We start from the raw sequence: 27413 nt of genomic DNA on the forward strand, positions 1-27413 counted from the left end.
GCTCAAATTTGGACACAGGTGGGCTGAGCGGGGTGGGGACTGTGCGTCTGGTGACAAGGCGAGACGTGGGAGTGGGCTTCGGAATGTGAAATGCATTTTGGCGCGTCTCGCTTCTCACGCTGGGCTGAGCGCTCAGCTTGTTCTCGCATTTCACGAGTCTATTTTCGAGAAAAAGACGGGTCCAGAGGCGAAGGGCTAGACTCGGGATGTCACACACAAAGAGGTCTTGCTCCAGCAGTCGATGGCTCTTTCTCAACTTGTGGTGAGCCCGTTCAAACAACCATTATTGAGAGGGACGATACAGTGCGGTGCGGCGTCGGCGGACGCACTCGGAGAAGCTGTTCTCCATCACGTTGCAATGATGAAGCATGGCGGTGCTGTTGTGCGTCAATTCACGAAATCCACCCACTGCTTCAGTTTCGAGTCAGAGGCTGACTTGGAGCGTCGGGATCATCCGGCAACGTGTGATCCAAATGCGTGGGTCAAGGCTGTGCTCTTGTGATAAGGGCAAGTCAAAGTGAAAGCGAAACGCTGGCGAAGAGGAGCGACGGACGCATTCCGAATGAATGACAGAGAGCGCGTTGTGGCTGAATATGCAGCGACAGGAGTCAAAGTCTTGGCTTGCATGAACCCCTTTGGTTGGTGACTCTAGAAAATCGTCCGTGGAAGCTGCGACGTGGGACACGGTCACAAATTGTTCGCGGCTGTGCTGCGTTCCATCTCGGATCCAACACTCCGCTGCCACAGACCATTATCAGACCACCCCTCTATCCTGTGGCATCTGATAAGCGATGTCGACGACGTGCACTGCGATCTCTTGGCTTTGCTGTCAAGCACACCTCTTCTCCCATGGTGCTCCTGGAGAAATGACGTCGAGGCCAGGCGCTTCCGCCAGCACGCGGAACACGTGCATAAGCCCCCCTCTCTTCCGCTCTCGAGCCTCTCCATCGATCCTCGAAGGGCAAGCGGAGCGGATCTCAATAACCACAGAGGGGCCATAGCGTCGCTGGCAATGCGGGCGTCAGCTTCAGAGACGGTCTCAGGCACGGCCTTCTGCAGACCAAGGGCGAACAAAGTGTAGGTCGCATCGCCGATCCGAAGTTTGCCCGATCTTGCCCCACTCGGCTTCTTTCTCGGTCTCTTGGCTGGGTCGTTTCAAATGCAGCACGGGCCAAAGCCCTGCATTCCTCTCCACCTTTCGACGTTGACCTCAGCCTTCACTCGCTGCCATCGCCATCGACTCACCTCAAGAATACCTCCGGAAGAATCTGTACGGTCGGCATCCACTAAACAGACACCTGCAGAAGTTTGAGCATGTCTGTCTCGTCCAAGTACGAAGGGTGCAGTTCGTGGCAAGAGATTGCAGCCAAGCATCGCGAAACCATTAGGCTGCCGACCGGCACCGTCTCCGACGATTATGCTCTCGGCGAGTGGAGTCGGAAGGCGAATCAGAACGACGTCTCGCCCTCAAATAGCAAGCCAGGCCCTTCACTCGCCTCGCTCCTCCAACACGAATCCACCAAGCGCATCTGGTCGTCGAGCCTCGATGACGTCCTGCAAGACTTGGACGCTACTGGTATCTGCGGACTGACACGCTCGGGCAAGGTGTCAGTTCAGGATGTCACGCGGCACTTTCTCAGCCGCGCCTCGATAGTGCACCAAGCCACCAACTGCCTCTCGCACTTCTTCCCCGACGAGGCCATGCACCGAGCCAAGCAGCTCGATAACAAGCGCTCCCAACTAGAGAAGGAAGGTCGTCTCGACGAGCTTGGTCACCTCTTTGGCCTACCAATGAGCATTAAGGGCCACATGAACTACAACAAGCACGGCAGCCAGCGCGGCTTTGTCTTTGACGTCCTTCCCGATCCTGCAAACCACCCCCTCCTTCAACGCAATCTCACCCCCAAACAGCTGCAGCTTCTGGTGTCGACGCAGGGCGGCTTTGTCAGCGAGAATCCCGTCAACTCGAGCATCGCAGCGCTGCTACTGCAGAACGACGCTGTCATCATCGGCAAGACTACCATGCCGCAAGGCGTGATGCATCTCGACACTACCAACAACCTCTACGGTCAGACGCTCAACCCGCACAACCTAGCGCTGAGCCCTGGTGGCTCAAGTGGTGGCGAGAGCGCTCTCGTTGCTGGCGGTGGGAGTGCTCTGGGTGTCGGCTCAGATATCGGCGGCTCGATCCGACAGCCGTGTGGAGTGTCCGGGCTTTACGGGCTTAGACCGACGACGCAACGTCTGCCCTACGGGGGTGTGCGGTCGACCATGCCGGGAGCAGAAGGCGTCGGATCCTCACTCGGTCCCATGGCGACGAGTCTGCGCGATGTCGAGTTGTTCATGTCGAGCCTGCTCAACGAACAGACGCGGCCGTGGGAGTTCGACCACACGGTCATCCCCACACCCTGGCGCAAGGTGGACAGTCTGTTATCGAGTCCCCGCGACAAGCCGATCATCGTCGGGGTCATGATGGAGGACGGCGTGGTGCGACCGACTGCTCCAGTCCGTCGAGCTCTATCGCAATGGGTCGACAAGCTGCGCACCGCCTCGAGCGCAAGCGGGACCAGCCTGCCACGCATTGAGCTCCGCCGGTGGGATCCGCGCGACCTCCACCGACGAGCATGGGACCTCATCCGCCAGCTCTACTATATGGATTCAGGCAAGATGTTTCATCTGCTCGCCAAGGCCACAGGCGAGCCTTTGCTGCCTCTCACCCAGTTCATTCTCTCCGAGCCGTTCGTTCGCTCTCCCACTGCGGACTTGGAAGCGGACGCTGCGGGGGAGCCGACGAATCGCAAACTCGACGAGATGAGCTACCTCGAATCGTGCGCGGTCATTCGGGCACGAGAAGCCTTCCGCAAAGAGTTCCTCAAGCACTGGAACGACCTGGAGCTAGACTGCCTGCTGTGTCCCGTCATGTGCAACGTGGCACCGCGACCGGCCACCATCAAGTACTGGGGCTACACAAGCGTCTTCAACCTCGTCGACTATCCCGGTGTCGTCTTTCCCTCTGGCCTCAAAGCGGATTCGAAGCTCGACGAGCAGTTTGAGAGCGCTCCGACGGACGGCGAGTTTGGGTACGAGGCGAGGAGCGGATGGTGCAGCGAGCAGGATCGGGAGAATGCACAGGAGTATGAGGAGCACCAAGAGGTGTTTGATGGCGCCCCGGTGGGTCTGCAGCTCATCGGAAGGAGGTACAAGGATGAAGAGCTGCTCAAGCATGCCGAGCTACTGCAGCACCTCTGTGGTAGCAACAGCGATTGAAATGCAATTCACAGGCATCACCGCGGCTATTGTGATTGACTGGCTGCATGTCGTGAATCGGGAGTTGCTGAGCAGCAGAACCAAGGACGACAGCGAGTGACCAGAATGAGAAAAGCCATTTGCCTCGACACCAGACATTGCAGATACGGCCGAAGCCGCCTCGAGCAATCTGTCAGTCAGAGATCTCGGACATATTTGCCTGAATGAAGCGTTGATGCGTTCCCAGAGCGATGCGACGGCATCCAACATCCTTGTGCCCAACACGTCTGCCAGCTCGGAACCATGGCAAATCTGCAACGCTGTCGCTACACTCCCAAAGCTGAAGGAGCTCGGTCTTTGATCTATCTCGACCAACGTGTCACTTGCTCCCATGATCGACGCACACAAGTTGGGCAAAGACCAGGACACTTGTCGTATCCTCCCGGAACTCTCCACGATTCGCGTTTGCCACGCCGTGGATCCGCCGGGCTCCCTCATCTGCGGACTCTGCGAGCTCCTGCTCCTTCGATTCTTCCTCAACCAAGGATGCTGCCTCGGCGAGGCCAGGATGCAAACCGAGGCTGCGCTGCAGGTCGACTATTTAGCGCACGCCACAAGCTCGGAATGGCCAAGGCACAAGACACGAATTTTGTCGACGTCTTAGCAGCAGGAGTGACCGAGAGGGGAGCCTTTAGTGCCACCAGGCAAGAGCTTCTCAAAACCTGGAACGAGCTCAAGTTGGGCTCTTCGGCTTCGCGTCCAACGAGCATCAAGTACTGGCGCTACACGAGCGTTTCCTCAATCTCGACGAATCCCTTGGCGTAGTCCTGTCTCTGGCCTCAAGCAGACGAGAGCGAAACCGGACGAGCAATCTTTGAGAGCCGCGCGACGACCAAGGACAACCATGCCTACGCACCGAGAGACGTCTGGATGGGCGAGAGCGACAAGAAGAGCGCGGAGGGATAAAATACAAGCAGCATCGTCCAGTCTCTGACAGCGCTACTTTGGGTCTGCACCTCAAAAAAGCTGCTCAAGTCTGCCGAGCTGTTGTAGCATCTTGTAGGCAGCAACAGCGACTGAAATGACATTCACGGGCGTCACGGCGGCTGTGGGGACACAATGAATGCATTTCAAGAGACACTGAGAGACGAGAATGAGTGCGTGCTCGAGCAAGGCTCGGTTCAATAATAGGCTCCTCGGTAGCCGTGCTGGCCAGAGTGCGAGCCAAACTTCTTCGACGTGTCCACCTCAACAATGCGGCCAATGAGCTGCTTGAGCAGTGCGTTCGAGCTCTCCACCAGATGCTTGCTCATGCCTCGAGATACCACCAGGTTCTGCAGAACGGATTTATCGAACTCCTCTCGCTTGAGACCGTCGCTGGTGGTGGTGAAGGTGCCCTTGTACGTGGTGCTCTCCGCGGCCTCCGCTGCCGAGGCGTTGATGGCCTTCTTGCGTTGCGCCTTGGTCATGCCGTAGCCGTAACTGGTACTCGAAAAGTGAACGAGCAGCGCTGCTTCGGACCGAATCTTCGCTTCGCCCAAGCTGCAACCCTGCTTGAGGTAGAATCGAAGGAGCAGGAGCTCGCTCAACTCGCGATCGAGGGAGGTTGATGATACCGTTGTAGTGCAAAGACGGATGGTGTGCAGCTCTGGAAGAATCAGGCAGGTGTTGTTGTCTGCACCCACCTTGTGTGCGTCAACCAGCGGAAGAAGGGTCATGTTGCTGGACACGGACCAGAGGCCGAGCTCCTTCAGCTTCGGCAGCGTAGCAATAGCGTTGAAGATCTGCCTTGTTTCCGAGCTGGCAGTTGTTGATGGCATCAGGATATCGAGCTTCCTGAGCGAGGGGCTCTTGAGAACCACAGCAGCGATCCTTGATTGATTCTGAGCGCCAGGCGAGAGAGAGTTGGGTCCTCGCTGGGCGTTGAAACGTGCTTCTTCCAAGGCTGGAAAGAGACACTCGATGAAATGCTCAGCCCACAGAGCGCTGAGCTTACGGAGCTTCGGAAACAGGATGGGCTGAGTAGGTAGCTGGTTCTGCCCAGCACCGTAATCACCGAGAACAACGTTGGTGTTATCCCACTTGTCTTCTGGGTCATCCTGCCACTCGATGAGGGAAGGGGCGGCATCCACCAAGCCCTGGATGAAGCTGAGCTGCTTCTGACGGCTGAACTTGACCCCGTGTACTACTTCGAGTCCAGCCATGTGCCGAGCAATATCGCCACAATCGATTGCTTGTGTGCTGATGAAGGTCTTGAGCTTGAACGGTAGCTTGGTGGAGTCGAACAGGCTGGAGCCGGTGGAAACCGATTCGCGATGCTCGGTCTGAACTCGGATATCGACGCCTGCAAGGTTTCGGCAATGTCTGTACAGCTGCTTGAAACAGTGCTGTTGAGCTGGCGTAGGAATGGCGAGGTACTTGAGCGTAACCTTACTGCTGGCAAGAGCATCCAGGATCGAGCTAACGCCATCTTGGGTAACAAAGCCCTTCAGCACCACAGAGGAAAGCCGATTGTGAGATCTCCGCTGGCAGGTCTGAATAGCGCTGATGCAGGTCTCCAAAGTATCACGCAGCCAGCCCTGCGAGGAGCTGATATTCTTGATTCGCACGAACTCGAGCGAGCTCCAGAGTTCAGGAATGCCGTTCCGCCAAGCGTTGCAGGTGTTGGCCAGCTTGATGCGGTCAGACGCTGGGAGAAAGTCAGCAACGGTGATGATTACTTCTGACGGGAGCGAAGTGAGGCCAGCTGTGCAGCGGAGAAGGGGTCGGTTTCCTGCCTTCGATCGTTTGACCACAGTTCCTCCGAGAGTGTCCTCGGCGCTACGCTTGAGACCGGAGGGAGCGGAATTGGTGTCGATGTCCATGGCAGGGTTCTCATCGCGCGTCATTTCGGCATCCATAGCTGAGATGTCACTGCCAGCCAAGACGGGGAGAAGCTGATCGTCGACCTCAACGTCCGCATCACTGCCAAACCTGGCGGTGAGCTCGAAGATGCGCTTCGCGTCGGCTACGGCCAAGACAGCTAGACCCATTGCCTCGTAAGCAAGGAAGCGGTAGCGTAGACCAGCAGAAAGTTGGCGGACAGCGTCCACGTTTCCGTGAGCAGGGGCTCCCGCTACCATCTCGATGATCTCGGATGCGAGCTTCACCACCAGCTCGAGGTTGTTGTCACGCCATGCTTGAGGTAGGGTGGTGACGGGTTGAGACGGACGAGCGGTGTAGGAAAAGACGATTGGCTGGTCGTCCTCGACTTTGATGGCCGGTTGCGTGCTCGCCATGGCTGCTGAAGGTGTTGGTGATGATGGAGACGATGGAAGCAAGGGTCGAGAGACTGGCCTTGATCTTCACTCGCTGCCTCAGTCAAAAGGCTGAGTCGACTGACGTGCAGAGCGGTCAAATCAACATGAGGCTTCTTGGTTGAGGTGCACCCAGCCAGTGTGCGCTCAGGCCGCTTCTGGACGTGGCAGAGGACCGGTGCAGGGCGTGCATGGTGGGTTGTTCTCTCTAAGATCACAATTGCGCACTTCCCTTTGTCACAATTTGACCATTATTGACACGCGTAGAGACACATGCAGGTCCACTCTAATTGACAGCTGAGAATGCAGCGAGCAATCCGAGATCATGTCCTGCCAGCACGGCTACTGAGGTGCCTACTATTGATGTATCATGGAGTTGACCGATGATCCTACCTCGATCCTCTTTTTGTTCAGGGTGTGCGAGCGGGTGTGCGAGCGGGTGAAGGGCTTGTACGGTGGTCGAGCCTTTGTACTCGTCTGTATACTTGCTGACGACCCTCGCTCTCTCTCTTGACGAAGTTGGTGTATCGGCTGTGACAAGGCAGGAGCTACTTACACCCTCCCACAACGGCCGAGACAAGTCGGTCCTCGATCTGATCATGTGCGGAAAAAATATGCTCCGAAGTCGCTTAGGCCTGCGCTCGGAGCTCGTGTTTGCGAAGCTTAGATCCAAGTACTGGCTGTCTACTGTACGTGTCAGCAAATGCCTGGTCTCGGCGAAGCGTGTGCAAGCACAGAGGGTTCGCTCACCTCCTTGCCGGTGGTCGAACACGCCACTTCGTCTTAGATCGCTGGCGTCTTAGATCGCTGACCGATAAACTTTGAGTGTGATTATGAACACATCGAGCTCGGTTCACACTTCCAGATGAGCTGGCTCGCAAAGGAGAAGGTATAAGAGCGGCCCGGTTTGAGCCCTACACGCCAGACCCAGACTTCATCGCTATCAAATACCTCAAACATGCAGTGGATTTCCCTAGCAATTGCCGCCTTGGCAGCAACAGCAACAATCGCTATTGCTGCTGGCATGGAGCCAAGGACTCTCCCCCACCCAACCGAGGACCCTTTTTATAATGTGCCTTCTAACGTCGACTCTTATGACAACGGCCAGGTCATCATGTCTCGCAGAGTCAGCACCAGCATTGGTACGATGGAAAATGTTGCCTCACATCAGGTTCTCTACCGCACTACCAATACGCAGAACCATGCGTCGGCTACCGTTGCAACGATCTGGACGCCCAGCAAGCCCGTATCGCCGCCGAAGATCCTTTCTTATCAGTTGTACATGGATGCGACGCAGCTCAACTGTGCGCCCAGCTACGCCTTCTTGAGCGGGATCCACAACACCGAGAAGGCAACCACGATCCTCGACACGCCCATTGTCATCAGCTGGGCACTCAAGCATGGCTTCTACGTCGTGTCTCCTGATCACGAAGGTCCGCGATCTGCGTTCATCGCTGGATACGAAGAGGGCAGGGCCATTCTCGATGGCGTCCGCGCGTTGAAGAACTTTAAGGAGCTGCCTGAAAACAGCGCCGTGGGCTTCTACGGGTACAGTGGCGGAGGCCACGCAACTGCGTGGGCTGCTAGCTTGTCCGGTGGATACGCTCCAGAGCTCAACATCATCGGCGCTGCGTACGGCGGCGTGCCCACCAGTACCCGTATGATCGCCGACTTCCTGAATGGCAAGAGCGTCTTCTCCGGTTTTGCCCTTGCTGGAATTTCAGGTCTGGCTCGGGCCTATCCCGAGATGGAAGCTTTCATCCTTCCACGTCTCAATGCTGAAGGACAGAAGACTTTCGAGCGAATCGGATCTCGAGGCGAGTGTATTGCCCAGGTGGCCTTCGGCTACCCCCATCTCGACTTCTACACTCTGGTCAACGACACCAACATGATGAGCGAGGAGCCCATCAAAAGCATCTTGAGCGTCGAGACGCTCCTCAAGAGCGAAGCGAGCTACACGGTTCCCGTGCGGAAGTGGCCACGCTACATCTGGCATGCTCTCGAGGATGAGATCGTCCCCTTCGCGCCCGCATCACAGTACGTCAAGGAGCAGTGTGCCGAAGGCGCCGACATCAATTGGAACGTCCTTCCCGTCCAGGAGCACGTCTCGGCCGAGGTGACGGGCATCGCTCCCGCCATCGCTTGGTTGAGCGAGGCGTTCCAGGGCAAAGCGCCCAAAGTTCCATGCGGGGCCGGCAACCTTCCGGTTGCGCCATCAGTCAAAGAGGTGCTGGGGGACGATCTGGTGAACCACCTCCACAACCTTGCTGGGCAGGTGAAAGCTCATCTCTAGAACACGCCTTGAAGCGAGCTGTCTCCTGATCAATCACGCTGTAGAATGAGAAGCATGAGATCATGACAGCTGTCCAATTTGGGTACCAAAAGCGGTGTACAGGGTCGTACACCGCCACCTGTCTTTTCTCGCACACAACGCATGGTGTCTGGAAATGCCCTTGCATGGTCTGGGGACGATCGCATTGCGAATACATGGCACACAGCGGCACTGTTGTGATCAGCTGACGAATGATCTACCACGCACAGTGACCTCCATCGATACGAATGTCGGTGCCCGTCGTGTAGGAGCTAGCTGGAGTTGCAAAGTAGAGCACGGCGCCCTGGATTTCTTCCGGGCCGCCCATCCGCTGCAGGGCATTGTCGCCTTCCCATCTGTCCCTCAGCTCGGTCTGGCCGAGAAGTAGGCCGTCGGTCATCTTGCTCCGGATGTAGCCGGGCGAGATGGTGTTGACTCTCACGCCGTATTCTGCCAGCTCGACGGAGGCCGAACGGCAAAACTGGTGCACCGCCGCCTTGGACGAGTTGTACGCCGAGCAGAATAGGCCACGGTTGGCGATGAATCCAGAGATCGAGGCCATGAGCACGATGCTGCCGCCGGTTGTGTGTTGCTTCATGGCGAGAGCGGCGGCCTTGGTGATGATGAAGGTGCCGGTGACGTTGACGTTCATGATGCGATCCACTTCGGCAGCCGAGAAGTCGAGGATCTTGCCCTGCTTCATGATGGCTGCGGCGTGAACCACCGTCTTGAGCGGACCTCGTCCGTCGGCAATGCATTCGGAAGCGACGCGAGCAAACGTCTTGATCATCGCATCCTCGTCTGTGATGTCGGCGTGAATGTATTCGACTTGCAGACCGGCTTGCGAGGCTTGCTTGAGGAGCTGCACCCATTCGTCCTCGCCGTGACTGTCGGCTGGCGAGGGAAGGATATCGAGAACGACAAGGTGCGAGCCTACCGAGACCAGCGCCGACGCAAGGCTGAGCCCGATCCCTCGTGCACCGCCGGTGACTAGGCTCGTGGACCCCTCGAGAGAGTGCAGAGGATGGTGTATGTTGGCCGACACAACTGGTTGGACATGGGAGCTGGCAGCTGTTGGAATCGGAACCATTTTGATAGTCGGCGTGAAGAGATGCTGCTGATGATGATGATCGTGAAGACTGGTTCAGCTCGACCCCGGGTCTCTTTGCTTGGCCAGAAAGCCGTGCTGGCATCGACGACTCGATCGAGCATTGGCGGCAAGCACACGTTCCGAGGCGGCGACTGCGACACAAGCGAAGAGCAAAGTCTGTCGTCCTTGTGCTACTTGTTGCATAGCCGTCAACAGCCCGACCGCTCAGCAATGCGAAATGAGCTGCCCGAGGATTCGGCGTTCAATGTCAGCTTCGTAAATAAGACTCACAGACGTCTGACAGCGTAGTACCGGTCCGCCGGGCTGCCGACTGAAGCTGGACTCAACCGGCAAAGACGCCGTTGCACCTCTCGAAGCAATTTGCGGGGAGAGCGCTGTGGCGAAAGCGCGCCTCGGAAACGAGGCGAGTCGCCACCGTCTAATTTACGCAGCTCGCCTAGGCGGATAGAGTCAACGAGACAAGGCACATGTCACGAAAGCGTGGAGGGCCAGCCGGCCTGGACAGATGCCAGTCAACTTAGTCACGGGCAATGTGGAAGCGCCGTTGCACAGGTTGCAGAGTCCGAACTTGATGATGCTGGCAGCGATCCTCGAGATCTGACAGCTGTCCGGATTTGTGTGCCTGAATCTGCAAGAAGCTTTTCCGGCGGCCACGGTTTCATGCAGCTATCAAAAGCCGTCGAAGCAATTGGCAGCTCGAGTCACGCGCTCACCATCACATCTTCACCTGCTTGGTACCATTTAAGATCGCTGCCGAAGATGCCTGTAGGCACGGAGCGATCTCCACACACGCAAGATGTGCCCAACGATGGCAACCGACACACCTGGAACCGCGATGTGTACCTCCTTCTTGCAGCGCGCTTCGTGCGAATGACGGCGTTTGGATCCTCATCTCTCGTCCTGGCGCTCTTCCTCTCGAGTCTCGACCAGACGCCCGTACAAGTGGGCCGCTTTCTCACTCTCACGCTGGTGGGCGACTTTCTGCTCTCGTTTGTCCTCACTTTCACCGCAGATTCGCTACTCGGACGGCGCAACACGCTTCGGCTCGGTGCGCTGTCGATGCTCCTGTCCGGCCTGGTGTTTGCGACGGCTAGCAATGTCAATGTGCTTCTTGTCGCTGCGATCTTTGGCGTGATCAGCCCGTCCGGTGGGGAGATTGGGCCATTCAGGGCGGTAGAGGAAAGCATCCTCGCCGGGTTGGTGGACAAGCAGCACAGACCGGCGCTGTTTGGATCCTTCATCGTGACGGGAGCGCTTGCTGCCAGTCTGTCTACATGGCTCGGCGGGCTGCTCAACAAGCTAGTTGACGCAGACAGTCGAGACGCCATGATGTGGTACTACAGGTGCGTCTTTGTCGTGTACGCTGTGATGGGATTGCTCAAGCTTCTACTTTCGCTCTCACTCAGCGATCGCTGCGAAGTTCGCACGCGCGTCGAACCGCAGCCAGCAAGAGAGGCCGACGAGCGCGATCCACTGCTCTCGCAGCAAGCAGCAGACCCGCCAACAGCGGACACGCCGTTCAGCAACCGTCGGTTCGCTCTCCTCTGCACGCTCTTCGCCATCGACTCGCTCGGCAGCGGCATGGCTTCGCAAACACTCACGTCCTGGTTCCTCTCGCGCAAGTTCAACGCGGAGCTTGCGTCGCTCGGCAGCATCCTCTCTGCCGCGCTGCTTGTCTCTGCAACATCGAACCTCTTCTCTGCGCGAATAGCGAAACGACTCGGGCTCGTCGTGACAATGGTGGTAACCCACCTGCCCGCCAACATCTTTCTTGCAATGATCCCTTTGCCTTCGGGTCTGGGTCTCACATCGGCGCTGATTGTCGCGAGAGCAGCGACGTCGTCGATGGACCAAGCGCCGCGATCCGCTTTCCTGTCCGCCTTTGTGCCGGACCATCAAAGAACGAGGGTCCTCGGTCTGGTCACCACGGTACAGACGCTGGCTCAGTCAGGAGGGCCGTCGCTCACAGGTTGGTTCGCCGAGAAGGGGAAGATGGGCTGGGCATTCCATACAGCTGGCGCGCTCAAGGCGGGATACGATCTAGGACTACTTGCTGCTTTCTCTGCTGTCAACTGAACGATACATCAATGTCAGTCTGAGGCCTGTACATTGTATTGAGAGGAAGCTTGCCATCTAGACGCAGAGGTAGTGTATGTGTGATGTACGAGTAAGGCACAGACATCATTGCGGTGTGGAAGCGCCGTTGCAAAGGCCGACTTCGAGAAATAAAAATAAAATCAAAAATAAATAAAAAACTTCGCGGGCGTCAGCGCCACTAGAGACGATCACACGGATCAAACCATCAGACTAAGTGGCGTCAACTTTGTATTGAAATGGAGTCTCTTAAGCTACATCGTTCAGGCCTTGGGCAGCCAGATTGCCTGCAGCTGGGTATAGGCGGTCAGTCCGGCCCTACCGTGCTCGGCGCCAATACCGGAGCTCTTCATGCCGCCGAAAGGAACAGCAGGGTGGTGATGCACCATGCATCCTACCCAAACCGTTCCCGTCTCGATTTGACGAGCGATGCGCTCAGCCTGCTCGAGATCATCGCCCCAGATAGTCGACCCAAGCCCCCATTCGGAGTCATTGACACGCTTGAGGAGGTCGGCCTCATCCTTCCACTTGAGCAGCGGCACGATGGGACCGAAGGGCTCCTCCTGAACCAGTCGGCTGTCCTCGGGAGGGTTGTCGACGATGCTGAGAGGGTAGAAGTAGCCCAGCTTCTTCTCAGTCTCACCACCTGTGACAAAATTGAAGTTGCCCTTTTTTGCCTCGTCGAAGAACTCGCCGACCTTCTCGTACTGCATCTTGTTGTTGATGGGGCCAAAGGTGACGCCCTCCTCGTTACCGGGGCCGACCTTGAAGTTCTGGACGACCTTGGCAAGGGTCGCCTTGAATTCGTCATAGATGTCCTCGTGGACGTAGATGCGCTTAGCGGCGATACAGACCTGGCCCGAGTTGAAGAAGGCGCTGAGCAGAACATTCTGAGCAGCCTCGGCCATGTTGTTCTGCTTGGGCAGCACGACACAGGGGTCGTTGCCTCCCAGCTCGAGGGTGAATCGCTTGAGGGTGGCGGAGCAGCTCTTGGCCACAAGACGACCGGTCACGGTGCTGCCGGTGAAGGAGATCTTCTGGATCTTGGGATGCTCGGTGATCCAAGGTCCGAGGTGGTCGTCACCGACGACAATCTGGACGACACCGGCGGGGAAGAACTTCTGAGCAGCCTCGACGATTCGAATGTCACAGAGAGGCGTAAAGGGCGAAGGCTTGATGATGATACAGTTACCGGTGATCACGGCCTGCGAGATCTTCCAGATCATGAGCAGGATAGGGAAGTTCCAGGGGACGATGCCGGCACACACGCCGAGAGGGAGGTACCTCTCGATCGCCTTGTGCGTGTCGTTCTCGTGGACGACCCTCTCGTCGAGGCGAGTCTTGGCCAGGTCAGTGAACCAAGGCAGACTGCTCTGCACCTCGTGCTCAGCGAACTGGTGCGCTTTGCCCTGCTCGGCAGTGAGTAGCTTGACGAGCTCAGGGCCCATGGCCTTGAACTCCTCACCGTACTGCTCGAGCAGCTTGGCTCGCTCGTCCCACGAGGTCTTGGACCACGAAGCGAAAGCGGCGCGAGCAGCATCGACAGCCTGGTCGACGGTCTCCTTAGTGGCGATGGGCACCTGGGCGACGACCTTCTCGGTGGCGGGGTCGATGACATCGAGCATCTTGGCGCCGTTAGTGTCAACGGTCTTGCCGTTGATCACGTGCGAGAAGGGCGCATCGAGGAGTTTGGAAGCGACGCCGACAGCCATTGTAGTCAATTTTGGATGGAATACGGGAGGCACGGTAAAGGGGAGTGTTGTGAGGTGACGCCTGTTGACGGGGCAAGCCATTCCAGCATATATATAGTCTTTCTTCAAAGGGGACACAGACAGGCACGGGCCGACGACTTGGCGGAGAAGGACGCTCGAGAGCAGCAGCGCAGGGCTCTGTTGGCTCGGTCAGATAAATTGCCGAGCTATAGCAGTAGTGCGGGGTTGGAGGCGGTACACCACCGCTGAGGTCGCAGACTGCGCTAATGCCCGCACAAGACGCACTGCGGGCACCGCACGGATGGGCTCTTTGCCTCTCCGTGTTGGCCGCTCTGTCACAGACACGGGCTCCCAAGTTGGGCGATGTACCACGGACGGGGTAAGTAGGCCCCACCTGCAATAATTGACACAGACGCGCCACTGCGGCCAAGACCCTGGAGAGCAGCTTGCCGAGCGGTGACACACGGCCTTCGGACGTCGTCAATCCGCGCGGCTTGTCAGATCTCGTGCCTGAACACAGACGCCGGATCGACACACAGCCGAAATTTCCTCACTCGCTGTTAAGACTCGTACACCACCCATACACCACCACCTCTGCGTCTACAGTAGATTGCAGACTACCTCTCAATACAATGATGTGCCTCTCTGTGTGCCAGTCAACCTTGAAGCCGTGGTGAATTGCTCATACCGCTACTTCGATGGACAGACGGGCATCACCCGGCGAGCTGTACAGTCTCGACGGTAGCCACTTGCCTCGTGGAGTCTTGAGCAGCGCTCACGCTCATGCAAAGGCAGCGCCCGTACCCGCAGGTTCATTTGCGGGCAGCTGAGACACCACCAAGACGCCGTCTTTACAGCATGCTGCACTCAATCAGCGCTCTTATACGAGTCATCAACTGATACATCACTAGTACACTGAAGACGAGATGCTTAAAATTACAATCTTGCGGCCGATCGGGTCTAGCGTCGGACACTGCGACTTCGGCTCCTAACGCTGCCACTCCGAAGCAGCCCATTCACCCCGCCATTCAACCCGTTCGACTCCCAAACGCCCTGCATGACCCTCGTCACGCTCTCCAACCTCCCTGTCTGCATCCCCAGCGCGCGCTTCCTCGCCTCGTGCACCTTGCCAAAGTTGAACCTCCTCTCGCCGTACACGCCGTTATTGACCAGCAGCACCTTCTGCAGCTCATGCACCGCCAAATCGGGCAACAGCTTGGGCGTGATCAAAAAGTACTGGCTCGCATGAGGTTGGCACGTCAGCCCGACGATGTGGTTGTGCGTCACCCGCTCTGCGGTTGGGTCCATGCCCTGGTTGATCTCGTCCACCAGCGTGAATGGCGAGCGTGACAGCTGGAGGAGCGACATGATGTACATGATCGTGCTGAGCGTGCGCTCGCCTCCCGACTGGTGTTGGGCAGAAAGCGGGGCGAGCTCTTCGGCGTTGCGGAACTTGACCATGATCTCCAGCTTCCACTTTTCGAAGTCGGGATCCTCGACGATGCGCAGCTCGCCGGCGAGACCCATGTCGTCAAAGGCTCTGGTGAATTGACGCGAGACCTCGCCAATGACGCCGCGCAGGGTTGGCTCCCACTTGCCGCGCAGGGCGGTGATCTTATCGGTCGTCTTGGTCTGCAGATCGGTGAGGTCGGAGATCTCGGCCGTCATCGACGCGATCTCGCGCTGTCGCTCGCGGAACTGATCAATGACTTCTGGGCGGACACCCTCGGCGAGCTCGAGCTTGCTCTGCTCGGCACGCAGCTCGGCATTGAGTCGGTCGAGATCCAGCAATTCATCGTCATCCGGGTCGAGATCCGAGATCAGCTCGCCTGCCTCGTCGATCAGCCGCTGTACCTGGTTGCGCAGCTCGGTGGCTTCTCTGCGCGCGTGCGCGTGCGCTTTGGTCGCTTCCTCGAGTAATGTTCCTAGCTCGCGCTCTCCCTCCTCGAGATCGCGCAGCCGGTTCTCGAGACCAGCGGCCGTCGCGTCCCACTGCCACTTGCTGAGCGAGGCGATGTGCTTGCGGTCTGCCACCTTGGACATCTGCACCGTCTGGGCACACAGATCCTCCATCTTCTGGGAGCGACGCTGCGCCATCTTGCGCACCTCCTTCATCAGGCGGGCGCGCTTCTCTTCGGCGGAGGGCTCGCGTTCCTTGTCGCGCAGCTCGCGGCGACGGTGCTCGATGAGCGCGGACTCTTTCTCCCAGGCGCGCTGTGCGCCGACCCGGTCGCGCTTGGCGGCCTTGAGGTCGTTCATCTGCTGCTCCAGGCGCGCCAATTCGCCCTGGATAGATTTGTCCTCTTTGATGAGCTGGAGGGTTCTCCCTTCGAGCTCCTTCTTCTGTGCACTGAGCTGCTGGATCTGCGTCGTAAGCTGTCGCTGACGGTCCTTGTCGATGGCGTCGACCAGGTTGCGGGCGGGTCTGAGTCGGCGGGACATGGTTTGGCGGATGTTGTTGCCGTAGCGTGAGACATTGATCGTGAAGGACTCGCCGGAGGCGACGAAGCGCAAGAACTTGCCGGATCGCTCGATGCGCTCCACATCGGTGTTTTGGCTCAGTGTCACGGGCACGCGGTTGAGATACGCCTGCTTGCAGAGGAAAGCGAGCACGGCGGGCGGACCGTCGATGAGGTTGATGAGGTAGTCATCGAAGCCGAAGGAGGCCAGCTCTTCGCGCGGCACGTCGGGTCGGAGCATCTCCGGTCCGGACGTGAGCTGCGAGCCGATGGTGACGTGAAAGTCCAATTTGTCGTTGACTTCGCCGTTGAAAAGAAGGTAGTCTTCCTGCGTCTGGCATATAAACGTCTTTTGTTGGACCCACGAAATGGCGTTTTCGACGGCAGAGGCGTACCTCTGGTCCTTGAGCGAGATCTCCAGCAGTACTGGCTCGTGCACCGGCTTGCGAAATCGATGCTGGTTCTCGCGCAACCACAAGACGGCCTTGTAGGTACCCGAGTCGGCGTTGCGCAGCATCTCGAGTCGCTGTTGCGGCACACTGTCTAGCTGAGCTAGCCGCTGGCGACAGTTGTCGGTGCTCTTGTCGATGGTGTGGCTCTCGAGGTTGACTTCTCCGATCTGGCGCTGGATGTCGCCGCGGCGTGTGCTGAGGTCGTCGTACTTTTTGCGCTTGCCGCGAAACTCGGCTTCGATCTCGGCCGTGTCTTGAACACCTGGTGCTTCGCCGAGCTGCGCAGAACGGTCGGCGATCTCTTTGCGCAGCTCTTGCACTCGACGGGCACGATCCTGGTCCTTGCGGGTGAGCGTGCCCACCTCGGTCAACCTGGATTCAATCTCTTTTCCGACGTCCTCGACGTCTCTTACGAGAGTGCGACGCTTCTTCTCGTCGCTGCTGTAGACGTTCTCGAGCCGCTGAAGCTCGACTTTGAGCTTGCCCGTCTTGTCGTCGAGGTCCTTACGCTTTTGTCGGATGGGCTCGTTTCGCGCCATGGCCTCGGTCAGCTCTTGACGCTTCCTTTCGCGCTCTTGCTGCAAGTCGGTGACGTTCTGTTTGGTCCTGTTGTAGTCGGCCATGGCGATCATGACTTCAAGCTTCTCGATCCGGTGCTCGATCTCTTGTCGCTCTTCGAAACGTTGCACGTCGACTTGGAGGGCCTGGTTGCGCTGCTCGAGATGCGCTTTTTCCTCCTGCTTGCCCTTGAGCTGGTTGGCAATCTCTGCGGCTGCCTTGCCGTGCTGGTTGAGTTTTTCGTGCCATCGCACAAGTTTGGCACCGCCTACCGCCTTTTCGGTCTCGACCAGTCGCTTGGCGTCGGTCATCTTGGCGAACTCGTGCACCTTGTCTTGCGGGAGGAAGGAGCACAGGTTGCCGACGTCAATGTCGTATTCGGCTACCATGGCGAGCACGTCGGTCTTGGTGGTGGATCGACCGTTGACAGACCAGTCGCTCTTGTTGCTGGAGGTGGTGAGCGTACGTCGAATGACCGGATTGGCGGTGCCTGGCCTTGACTGCAGCTCTACCTCAATCCAGCCGTCGGTCTCGCCGCGCTTGACGAACGAGCCGAGGTGAGAAGCACGACCGAGCAGACTTGGATGACCCCCCAGACCGAGAGCAATGGCGCAAGCGATACTGCTCTTGCCGGTACCGTTGGGACCGCAGATAAGGTTGAGATAAGGGCCGACGCGGAACTCGACCGAGTCGTAGGTGAGAAAGTTGGAGAGTGCAATGCGTCGAATGGCGCCCGGAAGGTACTTGTCTGCGGAGCGTTGCTTTCGGGTATTCTGCTCCGCACTGTTGGCAGCTTCCAGGTCTGCGGGAACAATGCTCTCGGGAGGTGCGTCTGCAAGGTCAAGCTCGTCTTCGTCTTGTTCGCCTGGTTCCGCGTCGTCATCCGAGTCGACCAAACGCACGGCGTTCCGCTTCCGCCGCGGCGAAGGCGAAGGTGAAGTGCCATTGGTCATCTGCGACGATGTGCCTTCGGCTCGTCTGCGCTTGGACGGAGATCTCGATGGTGTGCGAGCTACATGTCGGCCATTTGCGCCCTGGATGCCATTGCTAGTAGAAGCAGTCGGCTGCGTGTTGGTTCTTGCGGGTGATGGAGACGGGAAGTCGGCCTCTGGAGAAGGGGAGCGTTTGAGCCCTCTGCGCTGAGACAAGTCCGCCTGCGACCTGGAGCGCTTCATGGTGGCACGACTGGAATTGGTCTCTTCGGTGAGCGCTTGACGAGACGATGACGTGCCAGCAGAGGGGCGACTCGACCCGCTATTGCGACTGCGCGAAGGACTTTGTGAAGTGTAGGGGTCAAAGTCTTGATCCTGGGAGGCACGGATGAAGGAGGAGGAGGGTAAAGCGGAGGAACGTGGACCCTTGACAGACATGGCGAGAGTCTACAGCCGCATGGCCGGCGCAATGGCTCGAGTGACGACGATTGATCGGTATGGATGCAAGTTAGACGCAGATGCCGATAGATGAATGCGATGATGAAGTGCAGATCTGAGGCGCAAATTCAGAAGCCGCGTTGCGCAACTGGTGGGGCGATCTAGATGCCCAGTTTGAGATACTACGAGGACTATGGACCGTTTGACTGGTTAGCGATGGGGTCCTGCGATGATGACGGTGGGGCTGAAGCGTGGCTGAGTCGATTGTCGGAGAGGCGATAAGGTGAGAGGCTGACAAGAAGATACGATCTGCCACAGGTCTCATCAAGCAGCAAAATTGGCGGTGCGGCAAGTACTCTTCTCGCGTTTCACCAAAAGTGCATTTGGCAGGCAGAGAGAGACGCGCTTTGGCGAGTGTTGGACTCGCAGGAAAAAGGTGCAAAGCGCGCTCGAACAAAGCTGAGTCTTCTTGAGAAGTAGGTGGAGACATCCACTTGACCAGTGTCGGTGTTGCTCTCATGGGCGCCATACGCGTAAAGAGCATCTCGCTCAGCCTTTCACATCATCCCAGAAAGTGGGCTTGCATGGCAGTGACCTTACATATGATCAAACGGTCCTATTTCTTTCGATTGCTCGCCTTACAGCTACACCTACAGAAAGCGCCTCGAACCACTGCCAAAACGATCACCAAGAGTGTTGGCATCGGCCACCATCTTGCCCCTCTTCTTCTCGTCCATCAGTCTGCCACCGACGCTGAGCGCCGCGTCGCGATCCCAGATCATCGGAGCCGCCGCTTTTCCGGACCTCACCTCCTCCTCTTCCCTCTCCTTGCGTGTCTTTGTGCTTTTGCGTTCCTTCCCACGTTCTCTGTCATCATCCTTCTTGTCGCGGCCTCGTTCGGATTCCTTCCTCTTGCGACGGTCCCTCCGTCTCTGCTCGTCATCGGAAGTGTCCGCGTGGCGTCGTGAGCCGTGAGAATGATGCGAGTCATCCCGTCGGCTGCTCCGGTGGCGGTGCGAAGAAGTGGAAGCGCCATCGCGGTCTCGTGATCTGTGATTCGAGTCGGGCGACCTCGACCGCGATCGGTGTCTACTCCGACTGTCGCTGTGACTGTGTCGGGAGGAGCGTCGGTCATCGTCGTGCCTCCTTCGCTTCTCTCTCCGCCTCTCTTCCCTCGCCTCATCCTCCAGTCTGTCCTTCAGCTCTCGTCTTCGACGTTCGTTATGCTCCTGCACGAGACTCTTCTTCCCGCTTCTGCCATCCGCGACAGCTGCAGCGATGCTCGAGTCCCGCCTAGCCGTCCGCTCTCTCTCGAGCGCTTCCTTGTTGCTGATGGCTGAGGCGCCCTTGGCTGAAACACCAGACACTTCGTCCTGCATCCGCTTCAACCTCTCTTCGGGCGTCTCAGTCCACAGACTCGTATCTGCATCCTCGACCGCGCCTCCTCCACGCGCCGATACGCGGGGCGTCGACTGTGCAAACCCGCGCGATTTCAGGTTCAGTGGGTCTCCTGCGACCGCCTGCAGCGACGAGGCGTTTGATAGAGATGGTGGTAGGAGCATCCATTCCGGTCGAGAATTGGCGGCTCTTTCGGCGGCGAGGCGCGCTTCTTGCTCGGCTGCATTCTTGCGTGCTTCTCGCTCGAGGAAGGCTCGCGCGCCATCGTTGAGGCCGTGAGAAGGTGGCGCGTTGGATGGAAGGACGGGACCGACGGAGGGCCCGTCTTCTGGAGAGAGGCTTCTGGAACGAGAGCTGGATGCTGAGTCGGAGCGAGACCGTATGAGGTCAGCTGGTAGCTGGGGTCCCGCAGCTGCAGGTCGTATTGATGGACGACTCGATCCCTCCGAGCCTGAAGGCGAGGGAGATCGAGAAGACGAGCCCGAGTCCGATCGTGACCGCGATCTTCTCGATGGCTGAGCCGTTGGAGGCAGCTGCGGCCCAATTGTCGACATCTTCCCGCTCCTCAATGTGAGGTTGACCCTATCAGCCTGGTAGTGGTGGATGGCGCAGACTTCCTCAGACCCTGTCAAGGCGAGCTTGTGTGGAGTTTCTGGCCAAAAAAAGTCGACCGAATTCCGAACCTCTCGAATCACTTCTTCCTGCGTTCACAACTTGACCTTTCTACCTTCAATCATATCACAAGAGCATGGAGGCTCGACCAATTACGATGGGCGACAACGCATCAGCAGGGCCCTCGTCCCTCCTGCCCTTCGGCTGGACCTCTCACATCAGCCCAGCAGGTCGCACCTACTACCACAATGCCGCCTCCGGCAAAAGCACTTACATGTTTCCCACGCCAAAGCGCGAGAAGCCGACCTCCAAGACCGCCATCCCGCACACTGTGGGCTGGTTCAAGGTCACCACGAACAGAGAGAATGTGTTCTACTTTCATCCGGACAGCAAGAGGAGCGAATGGATCCCCCCGCCAGAGGTGAGCTCAGCTTTGAGGCGGGTCGAGGAGGAGGAGGCGAGCGAGAAGGAGAGGGTGAGGAGGGAGCAAGAGGACAGGGAGAGGGCGGAGAGGGAGAGAGCGAGGCAAGAGGAGCGCGAGAAGAAGAGGAAGGCGGAGGAAGGCGTGCTGATCACCGAGTTTGATGCATCCAAACGGGCGCGCGCGGACGAGGAAGAGGAGGACGAGGAGTCGATAGCGTCGGACGAGGAAGCGCAGCCACCTGTCTACAAGCCAGATGCACCGCAAGACGACGAGTCGATCCCAGAAGAGGAAAACGACGACGATGCCGACGACGAAGAAGAAGAGTGGCAGCGTCAGATGGCCGAACAGATGGCGGCCGAGGCAGAGGCAGAGGCCAACGCAAATGCAGACCACGAACCACATTCTCGTCCCGACGACGCCTCGTCTGACCCAGCAACTCAACCACAAGCGCCACCTACCACCCTCGAAGATCAAAAGCTCGCTTTCACAACCCACCTCACATCGCTCAACAACACCCCGCACGAAATCAACCCCATGGCACCGTGGGATCTCGAGTCACTCAAATTCTCCACCCACCCATCCTTCCTCGCCCTCCCATCGCGCGATAGGGAGGACGTCTTCAACGAGTGGTGCAAGCTTCGAATACGCGAGAAGCGGGCTGCCAGATCCGCTGCCGCCTCGTCAACCACCACTGCCTCCCCATCCAGGGCCCCTCGCGCGGACCCACCCAGCGCAGAGAGCACCTTCCTCGCGCTGCTCCGAGCAGAAGTGCGATCGACCCGAACAAAGTACCCCGATTTCAAGGCGGCCTTTTCGCGCGACCCGCGCTTTACCTCGTACAGCCGGGACGCAGACCGCGAGCGCCTGTTCAAGCGACACCTGTTCGAGCTGGGCGAAGAGAAGCGGCGCGCGGCGTCGAAAGCTGAGCGCGAGTTTCTCGACCTGCTCTCCGACCGACTGCCGGGCAACTATCGTGGCAAAGTGGTCGGCGCTGATGGGGTGAAGGAGAAAGTGATGGAGGTGTGGACCGAGGCCAAGAGGGGGGTGGTGGAGGATAAGCGCTATGATGCAGTGGGAAGCTCGACGCGGCGATTTGAGCTGTTTTGCGACTGGGCCAAAGGCGAGCGTCGTGCACCACCCACCGCCCCCGCTTCCAGTCGTGCGAACGGCACCTCCACGGACGCCGCCACTGGCACGAAAGAGCAAGACGACGCCTCGTCGCGAGCACGCGAGAAAGAAGCAGCGAGAGCACGCGCCCTGCGGCAACGCGAAGAGGCGGTTCGTCTGGAACGCAACCGGCTCGCGCGCGTCAACCGCTCGGCTCTGTCCGCTGCGACGCGCGAGGAGTCGCTGCTGTCGTTCCGCCAGTTGCTGCTGGATGCGGTGCACAGCCCGCACGTCTCGTACCACTCTGCTGTGCCGCAGTTGGCACGCGATGGACGCTTCGATGCGCCCGGTTTGACGGACGGCGATCGCGAGCGGCTTTTTGCGGAACACCAGGAGAGGCTGGGTGAGAAGGAAGGGGACCGGATTGGGTTGGTGTTTGCGAGGTATGCAAAGACGCTCGATACGCACCGGGACGATGTGCTCGCGCAGACGGTGGAGGACGAGGCCCTCGCGCATCCGCCACTCAACGTCTATCGGGAAAACAGAGGGCTGTTGGAAACCGCGTACGATAGGTGGAACGCATCTCGGCAGGCAGACGCGGAGAAGTCGTTCAAGGAGATGCTCCACGAAAGCGCATTCGTCGACTTCTGGGGCCGACTCAAGAAGCAGGCCTCCACGATGGAGCCCTCCGCCAACCCCAAGGAGGAAGGGGAGGAGGACGATGAGGGGGAGGGAACGACGCTCGTCGACATGGCAAGGAAGGTGGATCTGAGGGAGATCGAGAGTGTCCTGCGCAACGATGCGCGGTTCAGAGCGTGGAGACATGCGCCGGAACAAAGGCAGAGGTGGATCAGGGAGCATCTGATGGGATTGGCGGCGCCGGCGAAGAGCGTTCATCGTTGAGCCTGTTGCAAATAGCAAACGTCAGACTCGAACACACAGTGATTGCATCAGGTGCCCCGCACAGCATCACATCGAAAAGCCGTACAATGGTATCAGATTATCGCGCACATCGTCATTCCATATCTACAATCTAGTTCTTGACGCTCGCCCTCTCAGCCTCGTCGATCCGCTTGCCCAACCGCGCTCCCAACCCAGCATAGTCGCTCGGCCTCACGGGCAGCAACCACTGCTTGACGGTCGCCCACCTCCCCAGCCCCAACCCTACGTCCTCCAACGTATCATCGATCGAGTGCAGACTGAACGGCACGAGGTTGGTTCCATGTGCGTGCTTGCCATTGCTCCTCGCGTCGAGCCAGTCGAATTTTGCCTGAGCTGCCTGCATCATTTCAGCCTCCGATGGCAACTCGGTAAGCCCAGCGAGGTGGGCGGAGATCCACAGTGCCGCCGCCTCGCTCGACGTTGGGCAGAAGAGACTCGAATTGTACCCGTTGAAGGTGAGGTTCGGTACGCCAATCGGCATGATATGCTTGTGGAGCAAAAAGTTGCCGTTCTCGTCGAGGAACTTTTTCTGCACATCCACGGACAAGAACGGCACGTCCTGGTGAAAGCCGGTTGCGCACACCAACAGATCGCAGGGCATCTCGGAACCATCCTTCAGCACGGCCACTGGTTTGCCCTCAGGGGTTTGGGTGAGGTGGGCGATCTCCGAATCGCGCGCAACACGCACCTTGCCCGCTTCGATGTTCTTATACAGCCCTTCGGTGGAGAGCGAGATGGTGCTGCGTGCGATTTCCTCGAATGGCCCTTCGGGGACGAGGCCGAGATGGGCGAGTTTGAGTTGACCGGTGACGACCCATTGGAGCGAAGAGAGCATGCCGTTGCGGATGAAGCGGCCCGAACCCGAGTTGAACCAGCGCTCGAAGCTGGAGGGGGTGATGTATTCGAAGAGCGATTCGCCGAGGCGGGTGAGGAGGAGGTACTGGTAGGGGATGCCACGGATCATGCGGGGCAGCTTCCAGATGAGACGGCGCGCGACGAGGGTGGTGGACTTGGCGTTGGCAGAGACGGCGTTGGCGACGTCGCACGAGGATTTGCCGTAGCCGACGACGATGACGTCTTTGCCCTGGACGGTTTCGGGTTCGAGACCGAGGTCGGACGAGTGGCAGATACGACCGCCAGCGGCTTCCCATTCGTCGACACCCTTGTAGTCTGGGATCTTGCCCCTCGAGAAGGTACCCGTGGCGACGACGAGGTGGTCGAACTCGTGCGTCTCGGTGCTCGAGCCTTTCTTGGTGGTAATCTCCCAGCCGTCCTTGGTGGGGTCAGCACGCTCGACGCGAGTTCCGAAGCGCATAAGACGTCGCAGATCGTGCTTGTCGGTGTAGGCGTCGAGGTAGTCCTGCACCTGCTGGGCGGCGGGCCAGGTGGGGTAGTGACGCGGCATGGGCATGTCCGACAGGCTGTACGTCTCCTTGGAGTTCTGCGTGGCGAGACCGGGGTAGCGACGCGCTTTGGACCAGACGCCGCCAACGTCGTCGCACGCCTCGAAGATGGTGACGTCGTGACCATACTGGGTGAGGTACTTGGCGGTTGAGATGCCGGAGAAGCCGGCTCCGACGATGGCGACCTTCATGATGGGCGTTGGCAGGTGGGCGAGAAGTGGGGGCGGGATTGTCTATGAATGATGGTGGTGGCGAGAGAAGAGCCTTGGGGAGGAGGGGAAGCAAGGTGGTGGTGCGGAGAGAGGACGGCTATATACAATGCGGTTCAGCGGCTGATAGGAGCAGAAGCGCGCGGCAAGTGCGAGCGAGGTGAACGGCGGGCTGTACCACCGTGGGCGAACGAGGGCGAACAAGCGAGCGTCGAGGACCCTCATGGCTCGTTGTTCGTCCGCGCTCTTGACCGGCGTCGAGACCCGCCGAGGACCTCTTTGTCCTGTCAGATGGGGGATCTTGGCTATCTCTCTTTCTCCCTTTGCATGCCATGAAATCTTATCGCGCATTTTAGGGTTTAGGTTTGCTCGAACCAGGCACATGGCCAGTGTTGACGAGACCCTTGTTACTGGCAGTTCTTCTAGCGAGCCTATGCGGGGAAAATGGCCGAGAGAGGCTCTGCGGCCCAATCATGGAGTTGCATTTTGATTTTGCTGCTGCACGAGACCGATAGCGGCTACCCACTTGGTAGCACCATCGAGGTCGAGTGTGGGCTCGGTATGAGGGCTCATCTGCATGGCATGCGAGCTGCAGGACTAATAAGAGGTCACGCGGCCATCGTGACACCACCGTGGGCAAGCCGTCCACCGCGTGACAACAGGAAAAGATAAGGCGGATGCGCCGAGCGGACGTCGACCGACAGCTCTCCCACGGTCTGATGGTGAGCCCCTTGCGATGGTCGGAAGCAGACCGAGCAGGTGATATGACAGCACAGGACGCAGCGGCTATGCTGCCGGGTGAGCAACAGAAAGGGGAGCAGCAGCTGGACACGGCTGTCCCGATAAGACGCGTGGACAGGAGCCGGTCCGCGGGCGCTGTCATTCGTATCTCCCTGCCACTCGGCCCACGCCTGATGGGCTTCTTTTCGTGTGTGCGATCCTGTTAACGCCCATTCAAAGGTTGTTCGATGCATCGCTTCGGCATGTGCGTCTTTCAGGAAGCCAGACCTGAAGCTTGCATGAGATAGTTGCCGCAAAGCCAGCGGCAGATGAAGCAAGTGGAATTGCACGGGCCAAGGCCGCTTCAGCTTCAACGTGGGGAAATTCATTCTTCTCGATGGCTTGCCTTGGCGTGCAGTCGAACAATCGACGACAAGAACATAAGACTTGGACCCTTGCCACTTCTACCTTCTCGATCCACACGGCTTCTTGTCAAGCAACCACTCCGCCGCATCTCACCAACACAGCAAGCACACAACACCATGGCCATCGTCAGACCCAAAGTCTCGGAGGACGGCACCTGGCACTTCTTTGATGGAGCGCTCAAGACCTACTTTGTCTCGTCCGACTCGGAATCCTTCACTTCGGGCCAGATCTTTCGCGCCAAAGACCCGCATTCGGGCGTAGGCAGGAGCAGCACGGCTACACCGCCCTACCACATCCACCTCTACCAGGCCGAGGTGTTTGACGTCAAGGAAGGCACGCTATGCTACCTCATCGATGGCAAGCAGGGCAAATTGCAGGCGGGGCAAAAGGTCAACATCCCACCCTACCGACCCCATACCTTCTGGTCGGATCCAGAGAGTGGCAAGGATCTGCACGTTCACATCACCGTTCGAGGTGGTCCCAATCCTGGCTTTGACGAGGACTTTGTGCACAACTTTTACGGTTACCTCAGCTCGCGCACCATGGCGGGCAAGGCACCCAACCCGTTCCAGATGCTGCGCTTCTTGGACGATGCCGATGTGATCCTCGTACCGCCTCTTCCGTTGTCGGGTCTGTGGCGTGCGGTGGGTCTGCTGTGGCCCATCGGCCAGGGCATCAACATTCTGTTCGGCCGCATCATCGGAGGATGGATCTTGGGCTACCCTACGCGCTACAAGCAGTTTGATGACGAGGTGTCCAAGTGATATCCACATTGCTCAGCATAATGCACCGTCTTGCTTCCAGTATCGTAATGCAGCTTTCTTCACAGCCTCCTGGTGTGCGGATCGAGGGCGAGAGGCAGCGAGTCTAGCCCGCAATGCTGAAAATGGAGAGCAGTTTGTTAGATTGGATCGAAAGGCGAATTCGCCGATGTGAGTGAGATCCCGATACGGGTCCAGCTTCGGCCAAATCTTCTTCGCGTGTGCTCTACACTCGTGAAGCATGTCAAGGAAGCGCCTGGGTCAGTGGGTGTCTACGAGTTGCTAGCTTCATCAGCGTGATGACTTGCAACCTCGGGGTGCCGTTGTACGTGTGAGACCGCCAGGACAAGGTGGGACAGCAAATGGCGACGCCTGATCGGACATCTCTTTCTCTGTGCGTGTTGCTTGGCTGGCGGGCGGGCGGGCCGAGGTTTTTTGTGTCACTTTTGCAAAGCCGAGCCAACGTTGTTTGCGAGGTCGGCTTGTGCGGTTGCGGCGTGGGAAACCCATCATCAAATCACAAACGTGCCTTCTCTTGTCGATGCAATTCAGGGGCCGAACAGGATTCAAGTCGATTTCCAAAATGTGAAGTGTGACTTCTCGAAGAAAAGGCCCAAGGCACGATCAAGCACAAGCGACAGAGCTGCTGTCGGCTGTGTGTGTGATCAACCCAAGCCACATTTGCTGTGGTACAAGCATGGACTGGCGTTGCTCTTGAGCGGTCACAGCAAGGGCCCTTTGCTGCTGCTGTGGGATGGAGTGGCAGATGCAGGTGATCAAGCTACAAAAAGATGATTTTTTT

The 27413-nt window shown here is 58.4% G+C and overlaps 11 protein-coding genes across 11 annotated transcripts; 5 read left to right on the top strand and 6 right to left on the bottom strand.

Annotated features, from left to right (window-relative positions):
• Positions 1–1314: 1314 nt before the first annotated feature.
• PSEUBRA_000657 (Amidase) lies at positions 1315–3267 on the top strand (the record flags this gene model as incomplete). Its single annotated transcript, XM_016433980.1, has 1 exon — positions 1315–3267. The coding sequence occupies one exon, from the start codon at positions 1315–1317 to the stop codon at positions 3265–3267; it is 1953 nt and encodes a 650-aa protein (XP_016294435.1).
• Positions 3268–4427: 1160 nt separating this feature from the next.
• PSEUBRA_000658 (F-box domain protein) lies at positions 4428–6524 on the bottom strand (the record flags this gene model as incomplete). The annotated part of the gene is made up of 1 exon (XM_016433990.1): positions 4428–6524. One exon carries the CDS (start codon positions 6522–6524, stop codon positions 4428–4430), a length of 2097 nt encoding a protein of 698 aa, XP_016294437.1.
• A 976-nt stretch (positions 6525–7500) lies between these two features.
• On the top strand, positions 7501–8835 carry PSEUBRA_000659 (Lipase, secreted; the record flags this gene model as incomplete). Its single annotated transcript, XM_016433976.1, has 1 exon — positions 7501–8835. The coding sequence occupies one exon, from the start codon at positions 7501–7503 to the stop codon at positions 8833–8835; it is 1335 nt and encodes a 444-aa protein (XP_016294438.1).
• A 235-nt stretch (positions 8836–9070) lies between these two features.
• Positions 9071–9943, bottom strand: PSEUBRA_000660 (Short-chain dehydrogenase/reductase SDR; the record flags this gene model as incomplete). Its single annotated transcript, XM_016433994.1, has 1 exon — positions 9071–9943. One exon carries the CDS (start codon positions 9941–9943, stop codon positions 9071–9073), a length of 873 nt encoding a protein of 290 aa, XP_016294439.1.
• Positions 9944–10723: 780 nt separating this feature from the next.
• PSEUBRA_000661 (Major facilitator superfamily) lies at positions 10724–12040 on the top strand (the record flags this gene model as incomplete). The annotated part of the gene is made up of 1 exon (XM_016433977.1): positions 10724–12040. One exon carries the CDS (start codon positions 10724–10726, stop codon positions 12038–12040), a length of 1317 nt encoding a protein of 438 aa, XP_016294440.1.
• A 281-nt stretch (positions 12041–12321) lies between these two features.
• Positions 12322–13770, bottom strand: PSEUBRA_000662 (Aldehyde dehydrogenase; the record flags this gene model as incomplete). Its single annotated transcript, XM_016433995.1, has 1 exon — positions 12322–13770. The coding sequence occupies one exon, from the start codon at positions 13768–13770 to the stop codon at positions 12322–12324; it is 1449 nt and encodes a 482-aa protein (XP_016294441.1).
• A 960-nt stretch (positions 13771–14730) lies between these two features.
• PSEUBRA_000663 (RecF/RecN/SMC, N-terminal) lies at positions 14731–18609 on the bottom strand (the record flags this gene model as incomplete). The annotated part of the gene is made up of 1 exon (XM_016433998.2): positions 14731–18609. One exon carries the CDS (start codon positions 18607–18609, stop codon positions 14731–14733), a length of 3879 nt encoding a protein of 1292 aa, XP_016294442.2.
• A 650-nt stretch (positions 18610–19259) lies between these two features.
• Positions 19260–20561, bottom strand: PSEUBRA_000664 (Protein of unknown function DUF3752; the record flags this gene model as incomplete). The annotated part of the gene is made up of 1 exon (XM_059464455.1): positions 19260–20561. One exon carries the CDS (start codon positions 20559–20561, stop codon positions 19260–19262), a length of 1302 nt encoding a protein of 433 aa, XP_059321071.1.
• A 194-nt stretch (positions 20562–20755) lies between these two features.
• On the top strand, positions 20756–23053 carry PSEUBRA_000665 (WW domain protein; the record flags this gene model as incomplete). Its single annotated transcript, XM_016433972.2, has 1 exon — positions 20756–23053. One exon carries the CDS (start codon positions 20756–20758, stop codon positions 23051–23053), a length of 2298 nt encoding a protein of 765 aa, XP_016294443.2.
• Positions 23054–23183: 130 nt separating this feature from the next.
• On the bottom strand, positions 23184–24686 carry PSEUBRA_000666 (Flavin monooxygenase-like protein; the record flags this gene model as incomplete). Its single annotated transcript, XM_016433996.1, has 1 exon — positions 23184–24686. One exon carries the CDS (start codon positions 24684–24686, stop codon positions 23184–23186), a length of 1503 nt encoding a protein of 500 aa, XP_016294444.1.
• A 1280-nt stretch (positions 24687–25966) lies between these two features.
• On the top strand, positions 25967–26614 carry PSEUBRA_000667 (Cupin 2, conserved barrel; the record flags this gene model as incomplete). Its single annotated transcript, XM_016433971.1, has 1 exon — positions 25967–26614. The coding sequence occupies one exon, from the start codon at positions 25967–25969 to the stop codon at positions 26612–26614; it is 648 nt and encodes a 215-aa protein (XP_016294445.1).
• Positions 26615–27413: the final 799 nt, after the last annotated feature.

This window comes from Kalmanozyma brasiliensis (assembly GCF_000497045.1).
Source record: "Kalmanozyma brasiliensis GHG001 unplaced genomic scaffold PSEUBRA_SCAF10, whole genome shotgun sequence".
In the NCBI taxonomy this organism is placed as follows: domain Eukaryota; kingdom Fungi; phylum Basidiomycota; class Ustilaginomycetes; order Ustilaginales; genus Kalmanozyma; species Kalmanozyma brasiliensis.